This window comes from Polypterus senegalus, chromosome 1, assembly GCF_016835505.1.
Source record: "Polypterus senegalus isolate Bchr_013 chromosome 1, ASM1683550v1, whole genome shotgun sequence".
NCBI lineage: Eukaryota > Metazoa > Chordata > Cladistia > Polypteriformes > Polypteridae > Polypterus > Polypterus senegalus.
In genome coordinates, this window is record NC_053154.1 from 3215054 (window position 1) to 3242674 (window position 27621).

Below are 27621 nucleotides of genomic sequence, written 5' to 3' on the forward strand. Positions count from 1 at the left end.
CCACAAGTGCTTTCTAATGTTCTGCCATTGGAAATCACCATTTAACCTGGCTAAGGACTTTTCTGACAGTGTACTATATATATATATATATATATATATAATATAGTAAATCTGGGAAGGTGGCTGATTCAAATCCTGTTACTGCCAGTAGGGATCCTACTCTGTTGGGCCCTTGAGCAAGGCCCTTAGCCTGAAAAATTGCTCCACGGGTGCTATACAACGGCTGAGCCTGCAATCTGACCTCCACATTTTTGATAGTTTCTCATCAGGGATTAAGAAATCCATCCATCCATTATCTGACCCACCATATCCTAACACTGAGTCCTGGGAATCTGCTGGAGCCAATCCCAGCCAACACAGGGTGCAAGGCAGGAACAAGTCCCGGGCAGGGTGCCAGCCCACCACAGAACGAACACACACACACACACACACACACACACACACACACACACACTAAGGGACAATTTAGAAACACCAGTGCACCTAACCTGCATGTCTTTGGACTTTGGGAGGTAACCTACGCAGACACAGGGAGAACATGCAAACTCCACGCAGGGAGGACCTGGGAAGTGAATCCAGGTCTCCTAACTACAGCGTTACCACTGCGCCACCATGCTACCATAGGATTAAGAAATTGTATATATATAAAAAAAAAAAAAAAGAGATGAACAGTAGGATTAGTTAGAGGAAACCAAGTCCTAGTCCGTCAGGAGACTGTGCAGGGGCCACTGCTCTTTGAATATACACAAACGACCTGACAGGAATGTAATCAATCAGCTGGTTACGTTTATTAAACTAAATGGAAACGCACAGGATGGAGAATAAGCTGTTAGTGAAGAACTTGGACAGCTGTAATACCGGCTTGGAGAGACTTGTGCCAGGTGGAGTTTAATGGAAACTATACACGTAGGTCTGAGATTTGTAAGCACACTTCATGGAAAGGACCTGGGAGTGTTGGTGGTGGTCTGAGTAGCGTCTTCATCAAGGTAGTGAGAGCACTGAAGGGATCAAGAAGGCTAACAGCACCTTTGGTTACATGTTACAATGTGTGGACTACAAGGCAATGGAGGTTATGCTGAGAGGCCTCACCTGGAGTTCTGGTCTCCGTATCACAAAAAAAAGATATAGTAGTGCTAGAGGAGGTCCAGAGAAGAGCAACTTAGGGCGATTCCAGTGCTAAGACTGAAGGAGTTGAACTGTTAAACCAAATGGAGATTAAGAGGTGACTCGATTGAAAGAATTCACGCTGTTACTTTAAAATACATAGGGACACTGTGGGAAACTTGTTAAGTGCAATGTTACAAGAGAGAGCACCACAGACACACAGAATAAAATAATCACGTGGTGTGATGGGGAGCAGGAAGAGTTTAGGGACCCTGAAATGTCCACTTGGTGAATTGGATGGATAAGCGTGTTGGTCTGAATGGCCCGTTCTCTTCACGGTTTCTCTGATGTTTTAAATACAGTCTGCCTCCGGGATGGAGGTTGAACGCCCCTCTATTTGGCTTTTCACCGACTTCCCACCTGGGTATCCATTGTGGCTGTGAGATTTCACAATCCTTGCATCATTCTTCAATTTCCTTGATCTCATTGTTTGAGTTGTCCTGTTGCCATTCTACAGTTGTGAGAAATGCTGATAGTTGTAGTTTTCGTAGAACTTAAATTAACTAAATTTGCTCCTTTCTGTGCAGTTGCCTCTCTTATTTATATCTAACTGTTGACAGCACTGAATGTTCAATGGGAGCCATTACTTGAGTGGCATTTTCAAGGAGTATTTCTGTGGTCTGCACAGCCCATTGCTACTCTACAGCATTTGGACGCAATATTGGGAGAAAACCCTTTGGAAAAGGGACAATGATAAAGAATGTGGCAAATAAAAAATAAGCATTTAAAGCTATGGGTGAAAAACGATTCAAAATTTCTTTTGAAATAAATATGGAATTTGTATACCGAATAAATAAACGCGGAGTTCAGTTAAAGTTAATAACAGCATGCTGGGAGTAAAAATGTGTAACCCCCCAGGAGTGAACTGATTTAAGGAGATTGAGAAGAGTGATTTGGTTAAAGTGACTGTCAAAGGTGCGGTGTGTGCTGGCTGAGATTGTCACCGTTCTGTCATCGAACTGTTGAGCTACAATAGTGTTGTATCACGCGCGGCCCAAACTCGGACTGTGCTCTGTGTCACTAAAAAAATGATATTCGCTTGAGTGAGGGGCTTTAGTGTAAAGCTGGTTTAATGCCACAGAGGCACTTTTAGGGGTCACCATCTTACCTGACGAATACTCTCTTCCTGGGTACGTCCTGAGACCACAATGTCACCTTTGTGATTACAGCTAAAAGTGCAGACTAGAATTAAACATTATGTTGTATTATGTGACTAATCTTGGTGCCCCGATGCGAAGTGATATGGCCACTTGACGTTATTCCTTCAGGCGCTTTGTTTCAAACCCACCGCTTTTGCCAGAACTGCATACTTCACTCCAATTTTTGTTGCTCTTATTGCTGGAATGTTCTATTAGATCAGCAAGATGTTTGCTTTTTAAGTGTTACTGAAAATGTCCTTTGTAGACACTTGGATACATTTCAGGTCTTTAGTTGAGTGGTTTGAGTAACCTCATCTGTCTTTTCAGTTCTCCATTCCATTTAATTCAAATGATTAAACGTATCCTTCTTTTGAACAATCCACTTTAATTTTGCCCCTAACTCTATAGGGAGGAAGTTGGCAGTGCCTGGCGACGAAGTGGAACTGGGGAAACCAGCAGCTGGCGAGACGCTCCTCGGAAGGATGACTGGGACCGTGGTGACCGTGAAAGACGTGACGATCGTGACCGACGCGAGACAAGAGACAGACGAGATGACCGTGAAAGAAGAGCTCCGCCAAGAGACAGTCGGGAAGAGGGTAAGTTCTGGAAAGAAAATGGCTGCTGCTTGTGAAGCCTATATGAGGCCTTTCAGAGAGACTGATGTGTGCTGATTGCCGGCCTACCTTGAGTACAGTAAGAGGGGTTTTGTTTTCCGCCCCTCTGTTTCAGTAGCTCAGTGCAATAGAAACTATAAATAGCCCTGTTATTTATTTCCCAGTGTTACTGCCTTATATTTGTGGGTGTGTGTATTATACAGAGCATCCGGAAAGTATTCACAGCGCATCATCACGTTTTTTCACATTTTGTTATGTTACAGCCTTATTCCAAAATGGATTAAATTCATTTTTTTCCTCAGAATTCTACACACAACACCCCATAATGACAATGTGAAAAACAATGTTTACTTGAGGTTTTTGCAAATTTATTAAAAATAAAAAAACTGAGAAAGCACATGTCCATAAGTATTAGCAGCCTTTGCCATGAAGCTCCAAATTGAGCTCAGGTGCATCCTGTTTCCCCTGATCATCCTTGAGATGTTTCTGCAGCTTCATTGGAGTCCACCTGTGGTAAATTCAGTTGATGTGACATGATTTGGAAAGGCACACACCTGTCTATAGAAGGTCCCACAGTTGACAGTTCAGGTCAGAGCACAAACCAAGCATGAAGTCAAAGGAATTGTCTGTAGACCTCCGAGACAGGATTGTCTCCAGGCACAAATCTGGGGAAGGTTACAGAAACATTTCTGCTGCTTTGAAGGTCTCAATGAGCACAGTGACCGTCATCCGTAAGTGGAAGAAGTTCGAAACCACCAGGACTCTTCCTACAGCTGTCCGGCCATCTGAAATGAGCGATCGGGGGAGAAGGGTCTTAGTCAGGGAGGTGACCAAGAACCCGATGGTCACTCTGTCAGAGCTCCAGAGGTCCTCTGTGGAGAGAGGAGAACCTTCCAGAAGGACAACCATCTCTGCAGCAATCCACCAATCAGGCCTGTATGGTAGAGTGGCCAGACGGAAGCCACTCCTTAGTAAAAGGCACATGGCAGCCCGCCTGGAGTTTTGCCAAAAGGCACCTGAAGGACTCTCAGACCAGGAGAAACAAAATTCTCTGGTCTGATGAGACAAAGATTGAACTTTTGGTGTGAATGCCAGACGTCACGTTTGGAGGAAACCAGGCACCACTCATCACCAGGCCAATACCATCCCTACAGTGAAGCATGGTGGTGGCAGCATCATGCTGTGGGGATGGAACTGGGAGACTAGTCAGGATAAAGGGAAAGATGACTGCAGCAATGTACAGAGACCATCCTGGATGAAAACCTGCTCCACAGCGCTCTTGACCTCAGACTGGGGCAACGGCTCATCTTTCAGCAGGACAACGACCCTAAGCACACAGCCAAGATATCAAAGGAGTGACTTCAGGACAACTCTGTGAATGTCTTTGAGTGGCCCAGACTTGAATCTGATTGAACATCTCTGAAGAGATCTTAAAATGGCTGTGCACCAACACTTCTCATCCAACTTGATGGAGCTTGAGAGGTGCTGCAAAGAGGAATGGGCCAAACTGGCCAAGGATAGGTGTGCCAAGCTTGTGGCATCATATTCAAAAAGACTTGAGGCTGGAATTGCTGCCAACGGTGCATCAAAGGAGTATTGAGCACAGGCTGTGAATACTTATGGACATGGGATTTCTCAGTTTTTTTATTTTGAATAAATTTGCACAAACCTCAAACGTTTTTCACGTTGTCATTATGGGGTGTTGTGTGTAGAACTCTGAGGAAAGAAATGAATTTAATCCATTTTGGAATAAGGCTGTAAAATAACAAAATATGGAAAAAGTGATGAAGCGCTGTGAATACTTTCCGGATGCACTGTATATGTGTATAATTTACGGTTGTGCTCAGAATAATAGCAGTGTATTAAAAAAAAAAAATTGAATATCATATTCTTATCATAGCTTTTATTTCCATACACACACTTGCATTGGGAACGCTGCACATTCTATTTCAAATCAAAACATGAAGAAAAATGAATCAGTTGTCTTATTTCTTTACAGAAAGTGAAGAAAAAAACTAGCAGTGTCTGCATTCTTCTTTACAAACTCAAACACTCACCGACTCGCTCGACTGATACTGAGTTGTGTGAGTAAGCACTGTTCCTGAGACCTGCTGCACATGTGTGTTGCACGGAGTCGACCGACTTCTGGCACCTGCCAACAGCCCAGGATGATTGGACTCCATTCCGCAAGTCTTCTGCATTTCTTGGTTTTGCCTCAGAAACAGCATTTTTGATGTCACCCCACAAGATTAAGGTCCGGCCACTCCATAACATCAATGTTGTTGGTCTGGAACCAAGATGTTGCTCGTTTACTGGTGTGTTTGGGGTCATTGTCTTGTTGGGCATAAGGCAACACGACCTCTTCAAGTATTTTGAGGTATTCAGACTGATCAGTGATCCTTGGTATGCGAGGAATAGGCCCGACACCATAGTATGAGAAACATCCCCATATTACGATATGTGCACCACCCTGCTTCACTTGTCTTCACAGTGTACTGTGGCTTGAATTCAGTATTTGGGGGTCGTCTGCAGCGCCTCGACCCATAAAGATATTGCTTTCATCAGTCCACAAAATGTTGGGCCAGTTCTGTTTAGTGTGTTCTTTGGCAAATTGTCACCTCTTCAGCACGTGTTGGGTTTTTTTTTTTTTCTCCCTTTTCCCCAGCAATGGGATTTTGCCAGGCTTCTTGCCAATAGCTTGGCTTCACATAGGTGTCTTCTAATCGTAACACAGGTACTCGCATATAACGTTTAGGCCAGTGTTTCCCAAACTCGGTCCTGGGGAATCCCTGTGGATTGTTCCCTTTTGGGCCTAAACATGCACCAAGATCAAAAACGGCACTTGGTGACGACTTTCCAAAGAGAAAGCACAGGCTTTGACAAGGGGGCTGACGGTTTGCTGTGCTGGTAAAGATGATCAGCCAGGAGAAGCGCACTGCTGGTCTACTTTTAAAATGGCTGTATTTCACAAAAATGTTGTGCTGTTTGCTTTCCTCCCATTCTTGTGCAGTTTTAGACTGTGTGTACAATTTCAAGATGCGGACCAATACCTGATAACTCTGTTGTCTGGGAAAAATGGACTACCACCTCATGACTCTGTAGGAATGTGTTCTTTATTATCTTAAATTGTTAAAAATATAAAATACATTCATGAGCATCTGTTCAGAATTTTTTCAGAACGCATCTGTTCAGAATTTTTTCAGAACTTGACAATCTGATCCAGTTAGGCCTGTGACCCACCTTTTTATTTTACTTGCGGCTTTATCCTTTACAAAGAACCATTTCAGACGGGACTGTCTAGTCGCAGTGCTCTGTCAGCCGGCTTGTGTGTTAAGCAGACTGTGTGATGTGCTCCATTAACTTCTGTTTGTGTTCTGATACGGTTTAGTTTCCAAAGAATTAATTAGTTAATGAAGTACAACCTGCTTGTGCAGCTCAATTTGGAGAGTGACCAGTGAGGGTCTCCATCTTCACAGACACTTGCTGGGGTCCATATTGTCCCATCATCACTGGCCAGATACACACAACATGATGACTTTAGTTTTTTTTTTAAGCCTGTTTTCATTTTTGTTTTTTCGCTAATAAACCTCCTAATGAATGTTCTATGGATGTTTGTTTTGTATGTTTTGTTTGACACAATAACTTTGTGTATTGTGTTGATTTTAACCTTTTTTTAATCCTGTGGATTTGTTCAGTGATTGAATTAATGGTAACACTTTACATTGTGTCCCTAATTACACTGTAACTACTGTGTAATTACCTGTATTAGTACAGTGTAACTATGAGTTATTACTCCGTACTTACTGTGTAATAAAAAGTAACGCTAGAGCTGATTACTCAGGTGTCATTGTTATTCCACAGTTTATGGCGGTGCGAGGAACCTCATCAGAACTGGCTGATAAGAGTAGTGACCAGCAGGGGGCAGTGCAGGGGCCGCTGCTATTTTTAATATAAATAAATCATTTAGATAGAAATATAAGGAACAAGTTTGCAGATGATACCCGGATAGGTGGATTAGCAGATAATTTGGAATCCGTTATATCATCACAGAAGAGCTTGGGCAGCATACAGGCTTGGGCGGATTTGTGGACGATGAAATTTAATGTCAGTAAATGTAAAGTATTACACATAGGAAGTAAAAATATTAGGTTTGAATACACAATGGGGGTCAGAAAATCGAGAGTCCACCTCATAAGAAGGATTTAGGAGTCGTAGTGGACTCTAAGCTATCAACTGCCAGACAGTGTTAAGAAGCCATTAAGAAGGCTAACAGAATGTCAGGTTGTATAGCGCCTTGACGTGTGGAGTACAAGTCACAGGAGGTTCTGCTCAGGCTTTATAACACACTGGTGAGGCCTCATCTGGAGTCCTGGGTGCAGTTTGTGTCTCCATAAGGACACAGCAGCACAAGAGAAGGTCCAGAGAAGAGCAACTCGGCTAATTCAGGGCTACAGGGGATGAGTGATGAGGAAAGATTAAAAGAGCTGAGCCTTAAGGAGATGAAGAGGAGACCTAAATGAAGTGTTTAAAATGATGAAGGGCATCAGTCCAGTGGATCAAAACGGTGACTTTAAAAAGAGTTCATCAAGAACACGGGGACACAGCTGGAAACTTGCTGAGGGTAAATTTCACACAAACATGAGGGAGTTTTTCTTTACACAAAGAACGATAGACACTTGGAATAAGAGACCAAGTAGTGTGGTAGACAGTAAGACGTTAGGGACTTTCACAACTCGACTTGATGTTTTCTTGGAAGAAATAAGTGGATGGGACTGGCGAGCTTTGATGGGCTGAATGGCCTGTTCTCGTCCAGAGTGTTTAAATGTTTATATAATTACAATGTAACAATTTATCACTGATCCAAAAAGCAAGTGTACTTACATAGTTACATCGTATCTGTACTTTCAAAATGTAATAAAAACATCCGGGTATGTAACTACAACTGTGTAACAGATGTTTCATGGTCTGGGCAATTTTACTGGAGAGTTGCTGGTTTTCAATGATATTTCAAGATGCGTTTTAAATGGCGTGTACCTTGATTGAATGATGCGAGTTTGTCAGTATTGTGTTAGGGATGGGTGTAATAATAGCCCAGGAAATTGAACAATAAACAGTGTAACACAACTAGAAGAATGTGACAAATGCCTGTTTAAACAAAACATGTCAAGGAGGTGCCCCTCTAGATTTTGGGAAGAAGCAGTAACCATTTTGCAAAGGTGTTTTCACCATTTAAAAAAGGTCTTGAAATGTAATCATTTTGAAAGTACAGATACGATGGAACTTTGTAAGTACACTTGTTTTTGGATCAGTGATAAATTGTTACATTGTAAGTATTTTAACTGTGGAATAACAATGACAACTGAGTAATGAACTATAACGTTACTTACAGAGTAATAAGTCATACTTGTACCGGTAATTATATAGTAGTTACAGGGTAATTTTGGACACTTAATGTAAAGTGTTACTGAATTAATTTTTTCCAAAACTACCTTACTAGTGTCGGCAAGAAACGCACCAGAGGTTCACACCTTGAAAGAAGGCACTAGGAGTCGGAGGATAGGCAAATGGAGTAATCAGCTTTATTGCAATAATCAATAACACGAGCTCAACCCAATTCAACCAGAGTTGAGCCCCGAACAAGCCAAAAATCCCAGTTTCTATAACCAGTTCTTATCATCGTGACCTCGCTCAAGACCGCTCATTTGCTGCTTGTTTTGCTGGCCCCTTTCAAGTTCTCATGCAAACCACCAACATTTCTCGTGTTTTGCTACTCATCTTCACCTTTTGCTCTGCTTATTTTCTAGCTGGCCTTCAACTTGCAGGTGTTCCCCCCCTCTCCGATCTCGGGCGGTCTCTGTCTATCATTCTCCCCCTTCTCTGTACTTCAGGTTGATAAGATATTGGTGGTTTCAGCTAAGCTTTAATTAAAAAAGAAATGTGGCATATGCCTTTATTTAACTATTTGCTTGGCATTCCTGATTTGTGTTAACACACACACAAGTTTTCATATCTACGTATGCTAATACAAGTTTCAGTTGACTTTTTATTCTCCATACTAGCTCCTGTTTTTATGACGTACCTGACTGTTTTCTAGATATGTCTGCCCCCGGGCACAGTGACAGTTGTCACCACCTCTGGCTGTGACTTTCTGAGAGCTACAAACCGTTGAACCTCTGACATTCTCGTGTAAAGTTTGGCTAAGTAAGAAGTAGCATTTGGTGCTTCTGAATTGTCACCAAGGAACTCTTCTCTTCCTTTAAAAGTTCATTTAACATTTTTGGACTAAACTTTGAATTCTAATGACATAAAGATTTTGGTCAGTTTTATCAAGACCATTAAAAAAGCAAACGTCTGAAGCTACTTTCACTGAATGATACTTTGCTAATTGTCTCTTAGGGAGTACCTGGAGACGTTCCGGAGAGGAGCGAAAAGAGGAACTTCAGGAAGAGCGAGAAACCCCCCGCCGAGGGCCTCCACCCTCACGGGAAAAGGAACAAGAGCGAGATGGAGAGCGAAACGCCTGGAGACCGGAGAAAGACAAAGAACCTCCGCGGCGCAGCAAGAACGAAATCGATGATGATGGCTGGACTACTGTCCGCCGTTAAGAAAACTCTCCCCCTGAAATTCTCTTCTTTCTCCCTTTTGATGTCTATGCCAGAACCTTAGTCTCTTAAGTCCCTCAGCTTCATATTTTCAGATTGTGTGCCATTGGAAAGCAGAGGGAGCTCTTATAATCATGTGCCGTTTAGCCACTGGCAATGGGTAAGGTTGGCACAGATGGTTTGCTTTGTGTAGACGTTGCCTTTTATTGATAAGTGAAAAGCTCTTACCATCAAAGCCCTCGCACACATCATTTAAAGATTTCTGCTGCTTGATTGGGGAGCGCCGGCTCCTGGTGCAAACCCTTCACGTGTGGGAGACGGATTGCTCTCTGCTGATTGATTGGATGCAGGAGCCGAATGCAGTGTTTGGTCCGGTCCGGGGGGGCACTTTTTGATATGGTTGGTAGATACACTTGTTGTTGTTATGCAAAGCGTGTGGCACGTGCATTCCCAGACTTCCTCTCTGGCTTTCAGATTATTCAAATCATTTTTCATCAAGTTATTTACTTGCCTAAGGATATCGGTAAAATAATATTTTATATAAAGTGTGAAGGTCACACATCGTATTCCAGGCTCCTGTGTTTTAACCGTACGTTCTTCAGCTTCACATGTGGCTAGTAGTACTTGTGTTGGCATTAATAAAATAATAAAAATGAAAAACTGACCAGGCTGCATGGCTTCTAGGTGTTTAATTTAAAAGAATGAATAAAGCAATGTGGTAAATGCTTGATGCGCTTGAGATATTTTTGTGTTTTCATGCTGATTTAAAAATACAAATTGTTTAAATTGGCAGTCACTTTGATGTAAGTGGGTCTGCTTCGATTTCACACCAGTCGGGGTGGCACGAATCTCAGGGTAGCTCTGGAAGGCACGGCCTGGTCACAAACATTGGCACCCGTCTACTTAACAGTAGTCTGCCCACCCGTGCTGTCCATGACAGCCCCCCTCAAACAGAGAAGAGAATAAACAAAAGTCCACCTTTACAAGCCAAATTTGTACAGGCGGTGAAGTGACAGTTTGTTAGGTTAGATGGCAGACACGTCTTCGTCAAGCATTTCTAAACTTGTGTTCTGTTTATCCTGGTTGGTCTCGCCCTCCCACTCTTCATACATCTTGTTTTTCAGAGTTCGTCGGGTAAGTCGACTGGTGGACTCCACATCTGACACACGCTGAGCGAACTGAACAAAACCCATCAGCTGTTAGAACGCGTTGTCGGCAGGTCATCCTGGGGGTCTGTCAGGGGTCTCGTCTGCTCTGTGCAGTGTGTGTGATGGGAAGGGTATGGCAGGCATCTGTTGGTGACTATGCTGTGATCTTCAATCGAGGCTCCGAGTGTCTGGGCTTGTGAGGGTCCTGATAAAAATCAAAGAGCCAGGCCACCGTGAATGACCACTTGGGCACGGCCATCAGCAGTGTGTCTGTCTGCGGAGAGAGTGTCACCTCGTCATCGAGAGGTTTACTGACCTCGGCAGTGACATTCATGTGACTCTTCCTATGAAGTCAGATGGATTGGGAGAGCAATGTCATGAGATCACTGGAAAGGGGTGTGTGGTGGTCCCGATATCTCTGTAAATGGATGAAGGTCCAAGTCTTTAGAGTCCCTGGTGTGCCCTGTTTGTGAGACATGCATGCTGTCCAGTGACCAGAGACCAAGACTGGACTCCTTCCTGTGGGTCTCTTTAGAGGGTCCTTGTGTCCCGCTGGTTTGACTTTGTGTTGCTCACAGAGTCCCGAATGAGGCTCATGACCTGCATTATGCGGGGGCGTCCATTACAGCACTACGGCCATGTGGCGCCATTACCTGAGGGTGATCTGGCCGGCACGGTCCTCGTTGAGTGGCTGCACCAGGCCAAGGGGTGCCCTCGTAACACCTGACTGTGGCAGATGTAGAGGGTGGGACTGGACTGCATGTCTGCGTGGATCCGGAGCTGATTTGTAGCTCCCCACCCTGACCTGACGTTGAGATGGCCAGTGATGTGTATGCCGCAGTACGACTGAACCACTGTGATATGGCGGATGAATTTCATTATGTGAAGCTTCAGCATGGCGCAGTATGTTATGAACAAGAACAAGCAAAGACGTTGCCCCCCGCCCTGTTCACCATCAATGTGGACGTCACTGTACCTTGCACCTTGGTAGCCCACGTTGACAGTGCTGATCAGGCACTGCCATTCTACCCTCATGTCTGAACAACAGAAAAGATAAAGGAGCAGTGCACAAAGAGACGCGTGTCTACTGTCCCGATTGTGACTTCCAAGTGGTCACTGGTGGAGGTCTCAGAATGTGTCACCCAAAGGACATGTACTAAATGTGCAGCACTGGACACTCGACGGGCTGATCCTGCTGGATTTGGGTTGGTGTTTTGATATTTGCACATTTCTGTCACTCGTCATCACATTTTTTGCTGTCGTTTTTCCAGGGTGAATGCTAAGGAGCTCGATGAGGTCGAATTCAGAGCTAAACCAGTGATGGCTGAGTAGCACGGCCTGCTCTCGCTTTGCTATGATTGAGGCTACTGGGGAGCAGCGGCCCCCAACAACACGCCTGCTCGCTTCTCCGGAGGGGCTTCACCTGGATGGTCCATAAACAACATCCACATGTGAAGCTGCACATCAGGGCCACCAAGAGAGATGTCTGTGTGCAGCGAGAGGCTCTTCAAAAGTGCCCACCAAAGCCTTTTTCCTCTTGGCACATGTCTCCGTTGGCAGAGAATTCATTTTTAGGCACCACCGCAGCGGTCTCTGTCGCGTCTTGTCCCATCAAACGCTGCGTGCCACCAAGCGAGCCCTTCCATTTATAGAGTGCCTTGGTGGCCAATGACACAAAACTCTGCAAAGGTTTCACCCAGTGGTGGCTCTGGGGGGGGCAGCATTTAGGGAACTGCAATCCAGCAGCGGATCTACCAGCAGGGGGTTCTGGGTGCACAGCCAGGGGCCTCACACTGAAAACAGTTGAGTGCCCCGAAGTCACCCAGGGGGACAATTACCACCAAGCTCAATGAAGGTGGACCCCCCTCCCCAAACAGTGCTGTTCTCCCGGGGGGTGGGGGAACCAACCGCCATGCCATACTCGGAGTGTTTGTGCGCTTAGGTCACTGACAGAGGACCCCCCACCCCGCGTATGACTCGCGTGAAACCCCAAAGTGGGACCACCATGGACCTCACCCAACCCTCAAAGGTCCAAACTCTGCAGTTGTGGTTTGGCTGCCCGGAGCTCGGGCATTCCTGGAAATCAAGCGCCACAGAATTCTCGATGTTCTTGTTACTTGTCAGTGAAGCTCCTTTTAGTCAAATATGAGAGACGTGTTGAGTGACTACAGGCGTTCGTTCACATGGCTTAGTTTAGCTGCGCCCCATAGACGTGTGCCCTCTACAATGATTTGCTTTGACATTTGCATATCTCCCATGAGTCTTCAATTTATTTGTATAAATCTCAGCATTCCCAGCCCGTGTGATTATCCTACGAGTCACTTAACGTGTTTTCATGCGCTTCAATAACTCGGATTTCTCCCGGGTTATTGGCCTCTGAGACGCCTGATTAGCTCGCGGCGGTCGATTCCGCTGCGGTCCGCCACGTGTTTAGCGATGTGCGAGAGACCGACTCCACACTGCCTTTCAGACCCCTTCCTGCTGTGCCAACAAATTACACAAAATGGATTTACGGAGAAGCAACATGCAAATAACGAACTGTACACAAATCACAGCGATATTCCGATTCTGTAACTGTGCATCCCCTTTCATGTAAATTCGTGAAACCAAAATGTCCCGTGGTGTCCACTCGGGTTTGTCTCGTCATACAGCAGAGTATCCCACCATGTCTTCAGATCTGCTCAGTCAACCTCGATCCTCTGCAGCGTCCCGTCCTTTTCTTTCGGCGGTGGCCGTCTGCAGACCGTGTAGGACTTCGGTGTTCTGTTCTCTGGCTTTGAGCAGCTCACGTCTGTCACTCCCACCATGAAGCTCGGCTCTGTTATTCCTGTTCTTTTCCTGACTCTTTTTAACAGTCTCTAGTCCCTAGTGACGTTGTGGTGGTCCGGTGTCGCTCAGATTCACGCCATCGATGGGCCGGTGATTGTTTACATTTTTTCGGTGGGGATTCCGGGAACCCACCCAGCCGTGGCCTGACCAGCACTCACTCAGACGGAGACACAAATCAAACAAATGAATAAATGAAATAGAAACGTCAAAAACCAGACAAAGCAATTGACTCTCACGCCATTGTCCTTATCACGGATGAAATGTTATGGAGTGAAGATGCCGTAATAAGTCCTACCGGTGGTCCTGAGATTTGGGGGAACGCCCCCCTCACAGACGCACCGCTCGCTATTCACACACCAGACAGTTCACTCCTCCTCATTGACTTCACAGGGGGTACACAGAAACAGACCGCCCTCTCTTGCTGCTTTGCCGGACCCCTTTTTTAAGTCCCCCAACACCTGTTTCAACCCTTTGGGGCTGCTGGGAAATGGAGTCCTCCCAGTGGTAGCACTGCTACCTTCGCCACCCCCCAGGCCGAACCAAGGCTTGAGGTTGGCGATGTTGACGGTGTCAACTTTCTTGCTGGACCATCGTCGGCGGGCCGCACCACTCCGGTGCCAGTTCAGCAGTGAACTTTTCTGTGGCGTTGGAGAGACGGCGAGTCGTGATCCAGACTCCATCCATCGTGCTAACCGAGGACTTCACAGGCCTACACCTCTGGTTGTACGATTGAGCTGGCCGGACGGGAGACCCCGTCGTCCTCTCCTTCAGCCTTTGAGAAATGCGTTGGACGACTGGAGATGTTTAGGAACGGGTGCATCTGCTTTGGGTGGTCATGGCTCCGTACCCGTTCAGGAGCGGCAGCACTGCTACAACGTTTCCCCAATGCGGCCATCTTGGGTCTTACTGATGAAGGCACATTGGTGAGAACACAACTGAGTGACCAAACAAGAAAATAAAAAACAACGCAGGCAGATCTCCCAGCGAAAAACGCGCTTCTGTCATCACGTAAACCCTCGGCCACGTTACCATCACGGGTCCTGTAGGCGGTCAGCCTGCGTCACACGCATTTCCAGAGGCGATTGTGGAATTCCTGCTGGCTGAAGTGTTTTGTTTTACAAGAACTGAAATCGCTGAATTGATGTCGATGAGCTGAACGTTTGGCGCTGAGCTCCGCAGTGTCACCCCCCACAGCCCCCAAGTCTCGAGAGCATCATGGTGTTAAGTAAGACAGAAGTGTACAGGCCGAGTAACAAATGGAGGGTGACAGGTAACAGGATGTGACAAGATAGAAGAGGAAGATTTACTGCACCCTGCCACCCCCTGGCCTGGCGTGGAATTGCCCACTTTTGGTCCTCTTAGCTGCCTCCCATGTGTGACACTCTACAATATTTGACGAAACCAGTAGATTTGGACACGAATGCGTGTTTTGCCATTTCTGGGTTTTTCGAGGACACTGCAGTTCCCCATTTGACACTGTCACATCTCCGGTGGCACGGGCCTATGCCTGGGAACAGGAAACGCAAAGCAAAGTCAACGCAGAAAGGACTGAGGGACAACTCTGGGAATGTCCTTGAGTGGGCCCAATTGACTGACCATCTCGGCAGAAATCTGAAGACGGTTGTTCACCGATGGTCTCCATCCAGCCTCACAGAGAAGAATGGCAGAGAGTCCCCAAGACCAGGTGTGTCAAGCTCGTCTCGTGTCACCACAGAGACTCCAGGCTTCAACTACTGTAAGTATGGATGGATGTGTCGGAATTCCTGCGTCCACGTGATCCTTCAGTTTGTTGTTTTTAATAAATTTACAAAACTAACTTTGTGCTTGTGCTTCGTCATTCTGTGCGCTGCTTGAGGATGAAAAACTGAAGTGTAATAATTTTAGATAGATAGATACTTCATACTTTATTCACAAACTCCAGCAGCAGCATACTGATAAAGAACAATATTAAAGAGTGATAACAATGCAGGTATAACAGACAATAACTTTGTATAATGTTAACGTTTACCCCCAATTTTGGAATTGAAGAGTCTCATAGTGTGGGGTCTCCTCAGTCTGTCAGTGGAGCAGGACGGTGACAGCAGTCTGTCTGTCTCTGAAGCTGCTCCTCTGTCTGGAGATGATCCTGTTCAGTGGATGCAGTGGATTCTCCATGACTGACAGGAGTCTGCTCAGCGCCCGTCGCTCTGCCACAGATGTCAAACTGTCCAGCTCTGTGTCTACAATAGAGCCTGCCTTCCTCACCAGTTTGTCCAGGCGTGAGGCGTCCCTCATCTTTATGCTGCCTCCCCAGCACACCACAGCGTAGAAGAGGGCGCTCACCACAACCATCTGATAGAACATCTGCAGCATCTTATTGCAGATGTTGAAGGACGCCAGTCTTCTAATGAAGTATAGTCAGCTCTGTCCTCTCTTACACAGAGCATCAGTATTGGCAGTCCAGTCCAGTTTGTCATCCAGCTGCACTCCCAGGTATTTATAGGTCTGCAACCTCTGCACAGTCACCTCTGATGATCACAGGGTCCATGAGGGGCCTGGGCCTCCTAAAATCCACCACCAGCTCCTTGGTCTTGCTGGTGTTCAGTTGTAAGTGGTTTGAGTCACACCATTTAACAAAGTCCTTGATTAGGTTCCTGTACTTCTCCTCCTGCCCACTCCTGATGCAGCCCACCATAGCTGTGTCGTCAGTGAACTTTTGCACGTGGCAGGACTCCGAGTCATATTGGAAGTCTGATGTATGTTAGCTGAACAGGACCAGTGAAAGTCCAGTCCCCTGCAGTGCTCCTGTGCTGCTGACCACGATGTCAGACCTGCAGTTACCAAGACGCACATACTGAGGTCTGTCTGTAAGATAGTCCACAATCTATGCCACCAGGTATGAATCTACTCCCATTTCTGTCAGCGTGTCCCTGAGGAGCAGAGGTTGGATGGTGTTGAAGGCGCTATAGAAGTCCAGGAACATAATTCTAACAGCACCAGTGCCTCTTTCCAAGTGGGAGAGGGATCGGTGTACCATGTGGATGATGGCATCCTGGTATGAGTCTTGGGTGTGGCAGACCTGTGGCCTCAGGTGGTGAAGCACAAAGCTGCAGCAAAACAAAATGTGACAAAAGGGAAGGAAGACTTCCTGAAGACGCAAGCCAAGGTGGGCTTATGGAGAGAGGCACAGCAGGATTTCTCTTCAGCATGGGGAGAACCCACCCATCCAAAACTAACAATCACTTCTTACAGCGCGCCTAACAGTCTCTTACTATACTTACAGCTGTGGTGTGTCCTTTAATAATTTAAACAAGGGCATTAAATACAAGTCCAGTCTGTCCATGTCCACACGTCCAGCTGATATCATCGTAAAGCCCGTCCTTAAAGCTTCTGAAGTGTGCACGTGGAGACGAGTCGCGCTTCGCCTGGCCATTTGGCAGAGGGCGGGGTGAGCGCCGACAAGACTACACTTCCCAGGATGCCCCGGGCCAAGCAGCCGCAAAACGCCGTCGTAAGAGCGACGAGAACGATTTACGACGTCATCAAGCAGCAACAGGCGTCGGAGCTGCGAGTGGAGAGTCTGAGGGTTTGAGAAGATGTGAGGGTCCGGCCGCCGGACACACCGGGAGAGCGTGCTAGTGAGAAGGAGAGAAGACGCACGAGCAGCTGGATGCGGGGCGGCCGCCTGCGGTGAGCACTGAGGCGCAGCCAGGATGGACGACGTGATGGAGGAAGACGGCAGTTTCGACATGATGGATGACCACAACCATAACAACTGGGAGGCCAAGGCGGATGCGTACGGCGGCCAAGCGCCTCCGCCCGGGGAGCCTAACGCCGTCGGCCGTTCGAGCGGAGTGCCGGAGTCGGAGAGCGCAGGGGCGGCCGCTGGCAGAGCCGCCCTCAACATCAACAGCTCCGCGTCCAAGTTCTGTAAGTGTCCGTGTCCGTCCGTGTGTGTGTGTGTGTGTTTAGTTCAAGGAGTGCACGGAAAAACAAAATCGTGGAAAGACGGCCGCCGGTGGACTCGCGGTTTGGTGGGCTGGACCGCCCTTCATGTCGGGGACTTTAAGTGACAGTTTGAAGCCCCGTCGCACAAATGACACGACCTAAAGCTGTGCTCCGCGGTCTTCCCCCCCGGGGCTTCTGCACGTCCGCAAGCCGGACACCCGGCTCGGGCTGATCGTGATCTCCCGGTGGTGGAGCCCTCGGCATTTCATCATATAATAGAGTAGCCAGGCTAGCCGCCCAAGTCCGTTACAGCAGTACTTTAAAAAGATTGGCCGCCGTGTGTGTGTGTGTCTGTCTGTGTCCCTGCATCTCGATGGCCACTGGCATATCAGACTCCGACATCATCATGGAGGCGCCTGTCTCGCCTGCTGTCTGTCCGCTTTTATATTTGTCGTCTTTGAAGTTCCTGTGCCGCTTTTAGTCCTTGTGCATCTCACTCTTGTCACCAAAGTCACCACCCACAGAGCAATCGGATCGCTCAAAACAAACCTTTTATTGTGTTCTTCTTATGTATTCGAACAATCTGGACGAGAACAGGCCGTTCAGCCCACCGAAGCTCGCCAGTCCGATCGACTTCATTAGTACTGAGACGGGGGGGGGAGAACTTTGAGACATGTCTGCAATATCAGCAAAACCGAGGAACTGCTTATTGAGTGTCACCGCAACACCTCCATGTCAGGTCACCATTCAGGGAGTGGGTGTGGAGGAGGCTGGAGTGGTCTGAGGAACTTTATGAGGCGGACTCTTCATCCTTAGGAGACTGAGTGACCTCCCTCACGGTGACATCACTTCACGAGGGGACAACTGAATCAACAGACTCATTAAAAGGGCAGGGTTATTTATGGGATCCCTGGAGGTAATTCAACAAAAGTGTGTGTGTCAAGAAACACGACTGGGGGGTCCTTATTATAATTCTTTATAGCGCCTCACTGGGACTGACATATCAGAAGTTTTTATTTCTTGTTAGGTCAGGTCAGGGGGAACTGCTTACTGAGTGTCACCGCAACGCCCCCATGTCAGGTCACCATTTGGTGAGGGGGGGGTCCACATCACTGACAGGCTGGGGTGGTCTCAGAACACTGAGGAACTTTGAGATGGGGCAGAGCGGACTCTTCATCCTTGGGAGGCTGAGCTCCTTTAACGAGAGAAGTGACATCCGTCACGCCTTCCACAAAGACAAATCTAATTGCAGTAGGAAAGTAGAAAAACAAAAGACATTGTTACAGAGCAACAACAGATAAATAAATAAATAAAGACGCATCATTTGACAAAGGAGTGATACCGCATAAACACACACTCAGCATCAATACAAACAGGAAGAGCAGGCAACATATAATAAGGCAGAACTGGACATTCAGCAGCATCCCTGCTAGTCCTTCTAGTCAAAATGGTGACGAGGTGAGTCGCTGTGTCCGTCTGTCTATACGTTTGTTCCGATTACATCAAATACGTCCATCAGACGTCCGCTGATCTTTATTCTAATCCATTTATTGAGTTCACGGTCGTGGAGAACTCTGCGCCTTGGCAGTGCTAACAACTGTTGTAGCAGTAAAAATGGACGCACCTTTCAGATGATGGGGCTCTTTGGTGCAGAAATGAGCTTCTCAGTTTGTGAGAACCAAAATAAAATCAGCTCTGCCATTACACCAGTGAGCCGCACGGGCCAAACGGCTTCCGTCACTGGTGACTGTGACTACGCAAACACTCGACTGGTGTCATTTCTTTGGTTTTTGAAGGCAAACTAACGCCCAGTGGTGCTTCACCTCAGGCATGTGACACGTTGGTGAATGTCCTGACTCTGGACTGCTGCACCAAGAAGAAGATCTGAAACGAACGAGCAGAACAACGGGTGGGCTACACGAGTTTAAAAACCGCTCATCAGCTTTGGGTACATCGAGAAATAACCCATAAAGCACCAGGATTGTGCGACATTTGAAAACTGAATCCATTTGACTCATCTGTTAAAATTATTACTCTTTGTTTTAATATATATTATATATATTTTTATATATATATATATATATATATATATATATATATAAAAGGTGTGACTGGGTGGAGAAACCATAAAAAAAACAAAAAAAAAAAAAACAAAAGTGTTGTGGCACCAGCCCAGTTTAATTGGCAAAGTGGAACATAACAGAAATGAGTGCCCACGGCACAAAATAACGTTGGCTTCTACCAGCCTGGTAACTGGAGCTGCATATCATATAGTGCCTTTCATATCTATCTATCTATCTATCTATCTATCTATCTATCTATCTATCTATCTATCTATCTATTTATTATATAGCGCCTTTCACATCTATTATATAGCACCTTTCACATCTATTATATAGCGCCTTTCACATCTATCTATCTATTATATAGTGCCTTTCATATCTATCTATCTATTTATTATATAGCGCCTTTCACATCTATTATATAGCGCCTTTCACATCTATCTATCTGTCTGTCTGTTATATAGTGCCTTTCATATCTATCTATTATATAGTGCCTTTCATATCTATCTATCTATCCATCCATCCAGCTGTAGAGTCTGATTTATTCCACTTGAAATTTTATAATAAATTGTTCAATATACAGGGTGCCCACTAAAACACTCCTTGATTTTAAATAGTTACAAAATCTAAACTTTATTAGAATATATTTATAAATAAAACTAGGGGGTTTCGCTCGCCATCCCCCATTTTTGTTTTTCCGGAGACACACTTTTAAGATTTATGTTTTCTTTGAATTGTTGCTACTTCATTAGTTTCACTTTAATTTCAGAACTTCTGTAAAAACAACATTTGGAATCTTTGGAGTCCCATCATGCTGAATCTTTTAAATGAGCTCCATGAGACGTGTTTGATGACTTTGTACCCTAATTCAGGACAGGTGACTCCGTTTGGAATTTCAGCACAGACAACACGATCTTCATCATCATCAGCAGTAAATCATTTTTAATACAAAGTAACCAATAAAAGCATGTGAGGTAAACTCCGTTTTTGAAATTCTCTGACTTAAACTTCAAAGCCTCACAATATTTCTATACTTCTGACAGATCACCGGTGTCCATGTATTCGATCTCTATTCGCCTTTTTGTTATTTCTCTTTCCTTGTGCTAATGTGATCTTTACTTTCTTTGTTTTGTCGTTTTTTTCTACTTTCATATTCTGTCTCTCGCTCTGCGTGTGTTTCTGCGAGTCTTTTGAATTCCACTTTTCATTTTCTCTAACCTGCTCTGCAGGTGTTTACCCCCTTTGTTGTTTAACCAGTTTATGATGTTTGACTTTGCTTTCTGCTCTTTATCTTTTATTTCTGACCTCGCTTTATCTTACTTTTGTTTCAATGATACCTGGTCCGTGGTGATTATTTTCCCTTTTTCGAGTAATAATTTCCGTTTGTTTGTACTCCTGTGATCTTTACTTTCTTTTTTTTTATATTTTCTAATTTTCCTATTTTCATATTCTTTAACTTTCTCCACGGGTGTATCGCTTTTTTTTTTTTTTTTTGGGCCTTTCAAATTCCACTGCTTTCCTGATCTCTGATCTGTTCTGCATGTGTGTAGCGCCAACGTCCAGATTAGACCTTTTTTTTTTTGTTTTTTTTCTTTTCAGTTCCACTTGTTCCGGACTGATTATTACTTTCCTTATTTTCTGAATTTGCACCTCAATTATTCTTTTTCTTTTTTTGCTCTTTTTTCTCTCCAGTGCTTTTGAGTCTCTTTTCTCCTCACTGCTTTCTTCTTCTCTTAGTCGTCGACGTCTCACTTATGACGTATTGTCCTTCTACACTTCATATGCCCCGAGAGCCCTGATCAGCGTCTGCTCAAAGCCAAAACAAACATGACCGAGTGTGTTGCTGGCTGCCCGCGCTCTTATTTGGTTGTAAGTATGGTGTGTCTTACAAGAATCTCGTGTTCTACGTCATCGTGAGATGGTCCTGCAGGGTCAGTCTCTTGGCACAAAGTCTCACGTTTAAGGTCCCCACAAGACGCTCAGTGGCCAATCTCTTTAGTCTTGCGGGTCTTTTAAGTGTCTTCTGTGATCTTGTAAGATCACGTCTCCCGTCTTTCTCGCCAGGATTTTTTTTATAATACAGAGATGACAGCAAATACATTAACTCAAAACATTTCTTCTTTTCCACAACTTACTGAGGTCGGTGACTGTCTTTTTCAACAAGATGGCGTACCACCGCACTGGCATCTCGCTGTCTGTAATTTTCTCAGTGAGCGCCTGCTAAACAGATGGATTGGTTGCACTGGACAAAATGACCTGGGGCCTCATGTATAGACGGTGCGTATGCACAAAGATGTTGTGTACTCCCGTTTCTACATTCAAATCACGATGTATAAAACCTACACTTGGCGTAAAGCCACACACATTTCCACGTACCTCATGTCTTGTCGTACGCAAGTTCTGTGATCGGTTCTGCAGACTGGCGGCACCCAGCGTCAAAGCAGTGCTACTCTTCCAGTGTGGTTATTCTTTCTATTTTAGAATCACATCCCTGACGCGGCTTTATAAATACGCTGAAATTAACTGCTTATTGTTTATTAGTTTAAGGCATCTGATTGTAATAAACCAGTAACAATATAATGGTGCACGGAATGGCCAAACTATTCCAAATACCATAACTCCTTTAGCGTTGTTACACTCACTGCACCTTCCTCTTCTTCTTTCAGCTGCTCCCGCTAGGGGTTGGCACAGCAGGTCATCTTTTTCCATATTAGTCTCACTGCACCACTCGGAGCAGCTGATTATAAAGAGAATTATCGGTATACAGCATCAAGCACACGCTGCCTCAGCCATGCGCACAGTCTATTTGAACTGCTCCCATACGACAAACACTTCAGAGCCTTTCCTGTACGGACGTCGCGGTTCACAAACAGTTTCATCCCAAGAACTCTAAACGCAGTCAGTCAGTCCATCAACTGCTCTCCTGTTAGGACTTATAAGTACAATCACCTCACTGGAAATGTGCGATACAGTTATAATATTACACAACCTGCGCCACTTTATAAAGAGTGTATTTACATATGATGACGATATCATTTGTAAGATGAAATGCAGCAGAATATGTTTATTATATTGTACAGATAAAACTTTAACTTCATTTAAATAATCTATATTGTTAATAATTAAACATCTGAGGACACGGTGCCACTCCGCTAGGCAGGATCTGGCGCTCCGTTCACGGATTGTTCCTGCCTCGCGCTGTATTCTTGCTGTGGACACTGGAAGGATAGACGGATAGAATAATTAAACACGTACTATGAAGATATTTCAATGTTCCTTCAAAGTTTTGAAGAATCGTCGTTCTCAGCTTACAGATGGCTTAACGTCTATTACAGAGCTGATTGTGCGGCGATTGGGTACCTGGAGAAAGAAAAGGAAGGACAGGAATTGGAGGTTAATACGTTTGAAAGAGAGAGGACTGCTGCAATAAAGTATTTCATCGAAGGTCGCGCAGCAAGCATCTTGTGTGAGACATGAACAATTTCTGGACGGGGCGCCAGCTCGTCACTACCACTGTGCCACCGTGTTCCTATGTTTAGTAACATGCTTTAACTCCTATTGAAATCCTATTTTTATCTCAACTTCACCTTTCCAGGTCATGGTGGACCACTGCCATGACCTCCACTCTCCCCTGATTTGACACCCTGTGATTTCTGGTTATGGTGAAGGAGCGCGCGTGTGGATAGCAGGAAAGTTCAGTGATATCAGTGACCTGAAGGACAGAACACGAACTCTGGTGTCATCTAATCCCTGCGAATTGTGAGTCTGGGCTTTAAATGGTGCTGTTGAACGTGATGGCGAACAGCTTGAGACATTCCTGTGAATCATCAGGCACATACGAAGTGTGTTTTGTGAATAAATAGTTTCTGCCATTGAAATGTGAACATAATTTTGACTCGCCCTGCATAATCCTTGTCTGGCGGTTTACTCCTCACGTCTCCATCCCCATATCTGAGTACTGTATATACTTGATGCTCATAAAATCAGACACCGACTTATACGCCCCTCAAAATCGACACTTCCCCCATCTTCTTGCCTCCTCCAATCTCACATCACTTTCTCAACGACGTCGACCTTTGTTGCAGCAGCACAGTTACCAATTTCTTTAGCTACTTCAACGACGTTTAATTTAAAACCAGCTTCATATTTTCTTCTAATCGAACGCTCCATCGTAGATAAGGGACGCTCTTACAATAAAGGGGTATGAGGATGTGAGATACAAAAAACAGAGCAAACGTTGCTTCTAAATAGTTGGGGTATCACCGTGTGGTCACACGCACAATAGAGAGACATGGGGTTGGGGGGTTAGGAGCACCCGCTGATACAGTGCATTGCCACACCCACATAGAAAACAAAAGGCCATGTGCCCCGTGGTGGCGCTCTCAGGTGGGTGGGTGTCAGCATATCGTAATCTCTTGGACCAATAGCTTGAGTTTTCCCACAGTTGACTTATACGACCGACATTATAAAATACTGGAAATTGTACAGTAAAGTCAAGTCCCGAATTATTCACGGGAGAACTTAAATGCGAGTAGATACGTTATACGAGATGATTGAGGGGAGACCACTCCCAATTATTTATTTATTTATTTAAATGGTGCCTGAACAGAGGAGGTGGAGCTAAGCATTCTCCTTGGGTGTTTCCTTTGGAGTGGCAGTGCCCCTCTTGACTTCTTTTTTTTTTTACATTTTATTTATTTTTTTAGAACACTCTAGACGAGAACAGGCCATTCAGCCCAACAAAGCCCACCAGTCCCCTCCACTTATTTCTTCCAATAAACATCAAGTCGAGTTTTGAAAGTCCCTCAAATCTTACTGTCCACCACACTACTTGATCTCTTACTCCACTTGGTGTCTGTGGTTCAATGTGTGAAGAAAAACTTCCTAATGTTTGTTTGTCCCCATGTTCTTGATGAACTCATTTTAAGGTCACCGTCTCGATCCACTGGATTAATTCACTTCATCATTTTAAACTCTACAGTCGGGTCTCCTCTTCATCTCCTTAAGGCTCAGCTCTTTGAGTCTTTCCTCATAACTCATCCCCTGTAGCCCCCCATAGTCAGCCTCGTTGCTCTTCTCTGGACCTTCTCTTGTGCTGCTATGTCTTTATGGAGACCCAAACTGCCCACCGTACTCCAGATGAGGCCTCGCCAGTGTGTTATAAAGCCTGAGAAGGAACCTCCTGTGACTTGTACTGCACACATCAAGGCGCTATATTACCTGACAGTCTGTTAGCCTTCTTAATGGCTTCTGAACATGGTCTGTTAGTCGATATCTTAGAGTCCACTACGACTCCTAACTCCTCCTCATAAAGTGGATTCTCGATTTTTCAAACCTCACAATTTTCCTTTCTATGTGTAACACTTCAGACTTCCTGACATTACATTTCATCGTCCACAGATCAGCCCAAGCCTGTCTGCTGTCCAAGTCCCTCTGTGATGATTCAATGGATTCTCGATTATCTGCCAGTCCGCCTGTCTTGCTATCATCTGCAGACGTCACCAGCTTGTTATTAGTATGTAATCCCCCCAAGGCGTGTGCTTGTCCATTAAAGGCGCATTCTGTGGGGTCAGCAGTCAATGATAACATAACCCACAGGTGTTCATGGAAGAAGATATTGTGACCGCACACAGTCTGGACCCTGGATGGGAATCAACTCGGGTTCAGGTGTGGCGAGGGACTTGGGCCGTCTCACCGTTTGCAAATTGTGGCCTGTGTTTATTTAAATGAGTGAGTCTTTTTTTGGGCAGGTGTCCACCCTTGAGTCAGTGTGTGTTACCGCATGTGCCCACCCTTGGTGACACCACCATATAGTCAATTCGATCTGACATGGAGAGTGGTGTGATGGGGTCAGATTCACTGAGATGTGGGATTTGGGGGTTTTAGGGTGGTGGTGGTGGTACCCGTACTGATGAAACCCTGGGAGTGACGGACCACAGATTCAGAAACCCCCCCACCCTGTACCGTCACCCTCAAGTGCTTTGTGCTCACTGACGCTTTGCTTCCTTCCCTCCTCAGTGATGAACGTGATCTCTCGGGAGGAGTATCAGAGCACGTACTGGCCGAAGCTGGAGAGCGCCATCGAGCAGCTGCTGACGCAGAGCCCCAAGGACTACATCCCCATCTCCTACGAGCAGATCTACAGGTGAGTGTGGTGACCACCGATGAGCCTGCGCAGGCCCCTTCACGTGGTTGGCGCCCCGCTCGACTGGTCACCAGGTTTTTGGGCTCCTTCACTTCAGTTGTGGACGTGCTGCATGAGTGAATTCTGGTTTGGTGTCATATGCATGTGACTTGTGACAGCCACACCAAAACACAGAAGAAGCACACAACAAATCTAAGCTCGGCCTATGAAGGGGACTCATCCTCGCATTTCTTGCACTTTCATATTGTGTTGAATCCTGATGGGTTTAATTTGACTTTGTTTAGGATCGATCTTCAGGAAAAGACTGTAAAGGTTAAGGTGGAGACGCATGGATGAGCGTCTTTTCACGTCACTTAAGGCCATGTCATTTATTTGCTCTGCACGGTAGGCACAAGGAGGACAAAGACGCAGCCCTCTTGTGTTTTGTGCCCTCTCGCACCATACAGCAGGGGTCATTCCTTCATCTTTTAGGACCAGCAGTGGTGTATGGAGTTGAGACACACGGGCAGGTGTGGCAGAAATGAGCTTGTGGGGTTACAAATAAAGGGCAGAAGAGGTATGGGCGTGTGAAGAGAAGAGACAGTCACTGAATATGTGGGCAAAAGAGTACAGGGGGCGAGAAAGCAAATGTGGATGGGTAAAGAAAAGGGCCAGACTTGGGGAGAAGGAGAAGGCTGGTCAGTAGGCCTGGGCAAAAATATCACTTTCCCAAAGAATCGTTATTTTTCGTTTAAACAATTCAATATCAGTTGTTAAAGTCTCAAGATCAATCTCGTGAATCCTCTCTGGCCTGCTCAGTTGCTGCATGTCGATCTTTGCTTATCTTCGTTTTTCCCTTCCAATCCAGTGGATGTCGCAAATGCGCCTGTTAAGACTTTCTATGGGAGAAGCTCTTTACTACCTCACTAAATCGGATGTGTGGACTTTTACTGCGGATTTAAACCGTGCGTCTGTAAATGTCGATGTCAATTTATTTATACAGCACATTTAAAACAACATAGGAATGCTGTGGCCAAAGTGCTTTACAATAATCGAATAAAAGAAAACAAACAAATAACATAAAAGAAATAAAGAAATAGAAGTAATGTTACATAATCACAATGAGGAAGCCATCAGTTTTACTGAAGGTCATGTAATGCAAGTGAATAGAAACGAGTCTTTAATGTCGTTTTGAATTGTCGACGACTCCTTTATGTGACGAGGTGAAGAGTCCCACAGGTGAGGTGACACAGTCCTGTCGGTCCCCCTTAGTTTGACACTCGGTACGAGGGACAACAAGAGACAAGTGACCAGAAGATCTCAGCACTCTGGATGGCTGGTGTAAAACACACAATTCAGATAAATAGGCAGCAGCGAGCCCATGTGAAGATTTAAAAACTAGCAGCAAGATTTGAAAATCAATTTGAAAACTGACAGGCAGCAGCCAGTGTAAAGAAGCTAATATCGGAGAAACAGAATCAGACTTTCTTATCCCAACCAGAAAGCGAGCGGCAGGATTCTGGACCAACTGTAACCTGCGGATCAGAGATTTGCTAATCCCAGAATACAGCGAGTTGCAGTAATCGAGAAGATAAAAGCAGGAGTAGCTTTCTCAAGATCCCTAGAAGATAATAAAGACTTGATCTCACCTAATAGACGAAGCTGGAAAAAGCAACTCTTGACTACAGAACTGACTTGTTTCTCAAAAGAGAGGTTACTGTCAAAGATAACACCAAGATTGTGGACTTGAGAGGTTTGCAAAAGACAGAGAGAGAGCCGAGAAGTCCAAGACCAATGTGGGCTTTAGCTGATGGACCCGCTATAAGCACCTCCATTTTATTTTGTATTTAGATCAAGAAAATTATCAGCCATCCAGGATCTCAGTTCAGAAAGTCAGTCGTGCAGTTGACTTATTGCAGAGTTGCAGACGGGAATATGAACTTGAGTATCATCAGCATAGCAGTGAAAAGAAATGTTACATTTCCTAAAAATCGCTCCAATAGGGTGAAGG

General features: G+C 45.4%; 2 protein-coding genes across 3 annotated transcripts in view; both read left to right on the forward strand.

Moving 5' to 3' along the window:
- The window catches only part of eif3s10 (eukaryotic translation initiation factor 3, subunit 10 (theta)), a 74198-nt gene extending 64009 nt beyond the window's left edge, over nucleotides 1-10189 (forward strand). Inside the window, exons 21-22 of the mRNA XM_039743745.1 lie at nucleotides 2712-2899; nucleotides 9314-10189. Of these exons, the coding sequence (XP_039599679.1) occupies nucleotides 2712-2899; nucleotides 9314-9522 (397 nt within the window). The 3' untranslated portion in view covers nucleotides 9523-10189. The remainder of the gene's footprint in view (nucleotides 1-2711; nucleotides 2900-9313) is intronic.
- A 6786-nt stretch (nucleotides 10190-16975) lies between these two features.
- Nucleotides 16976-27621, forward strand: part of cacul1 (CDK2 associated cullin domain 1) — a 59204-nt gene continuing 48558 nt past the window's right edge. Inside the window, exons 1-2 of one of the 2 annotated variants that reach the window (XM_039743764.1) lie at nucleotides 16976-17405; nucleotides 25505-25631. In XM_039743764.1, coding sequence (XP_039599698.1) covers nucleotides 17189-17405; nucleotides 25505-25631 — 344 coding nt within the window. In that variant the 5' untranslated portion in view covers nucleotides 16976-17188. The remainder of the gene's footprint in view (nucleotides 17406-25504; nucleotides 25632-27621) is intronic. The other variant, XM_039743754.1, reaches the window with a different exon arrangement.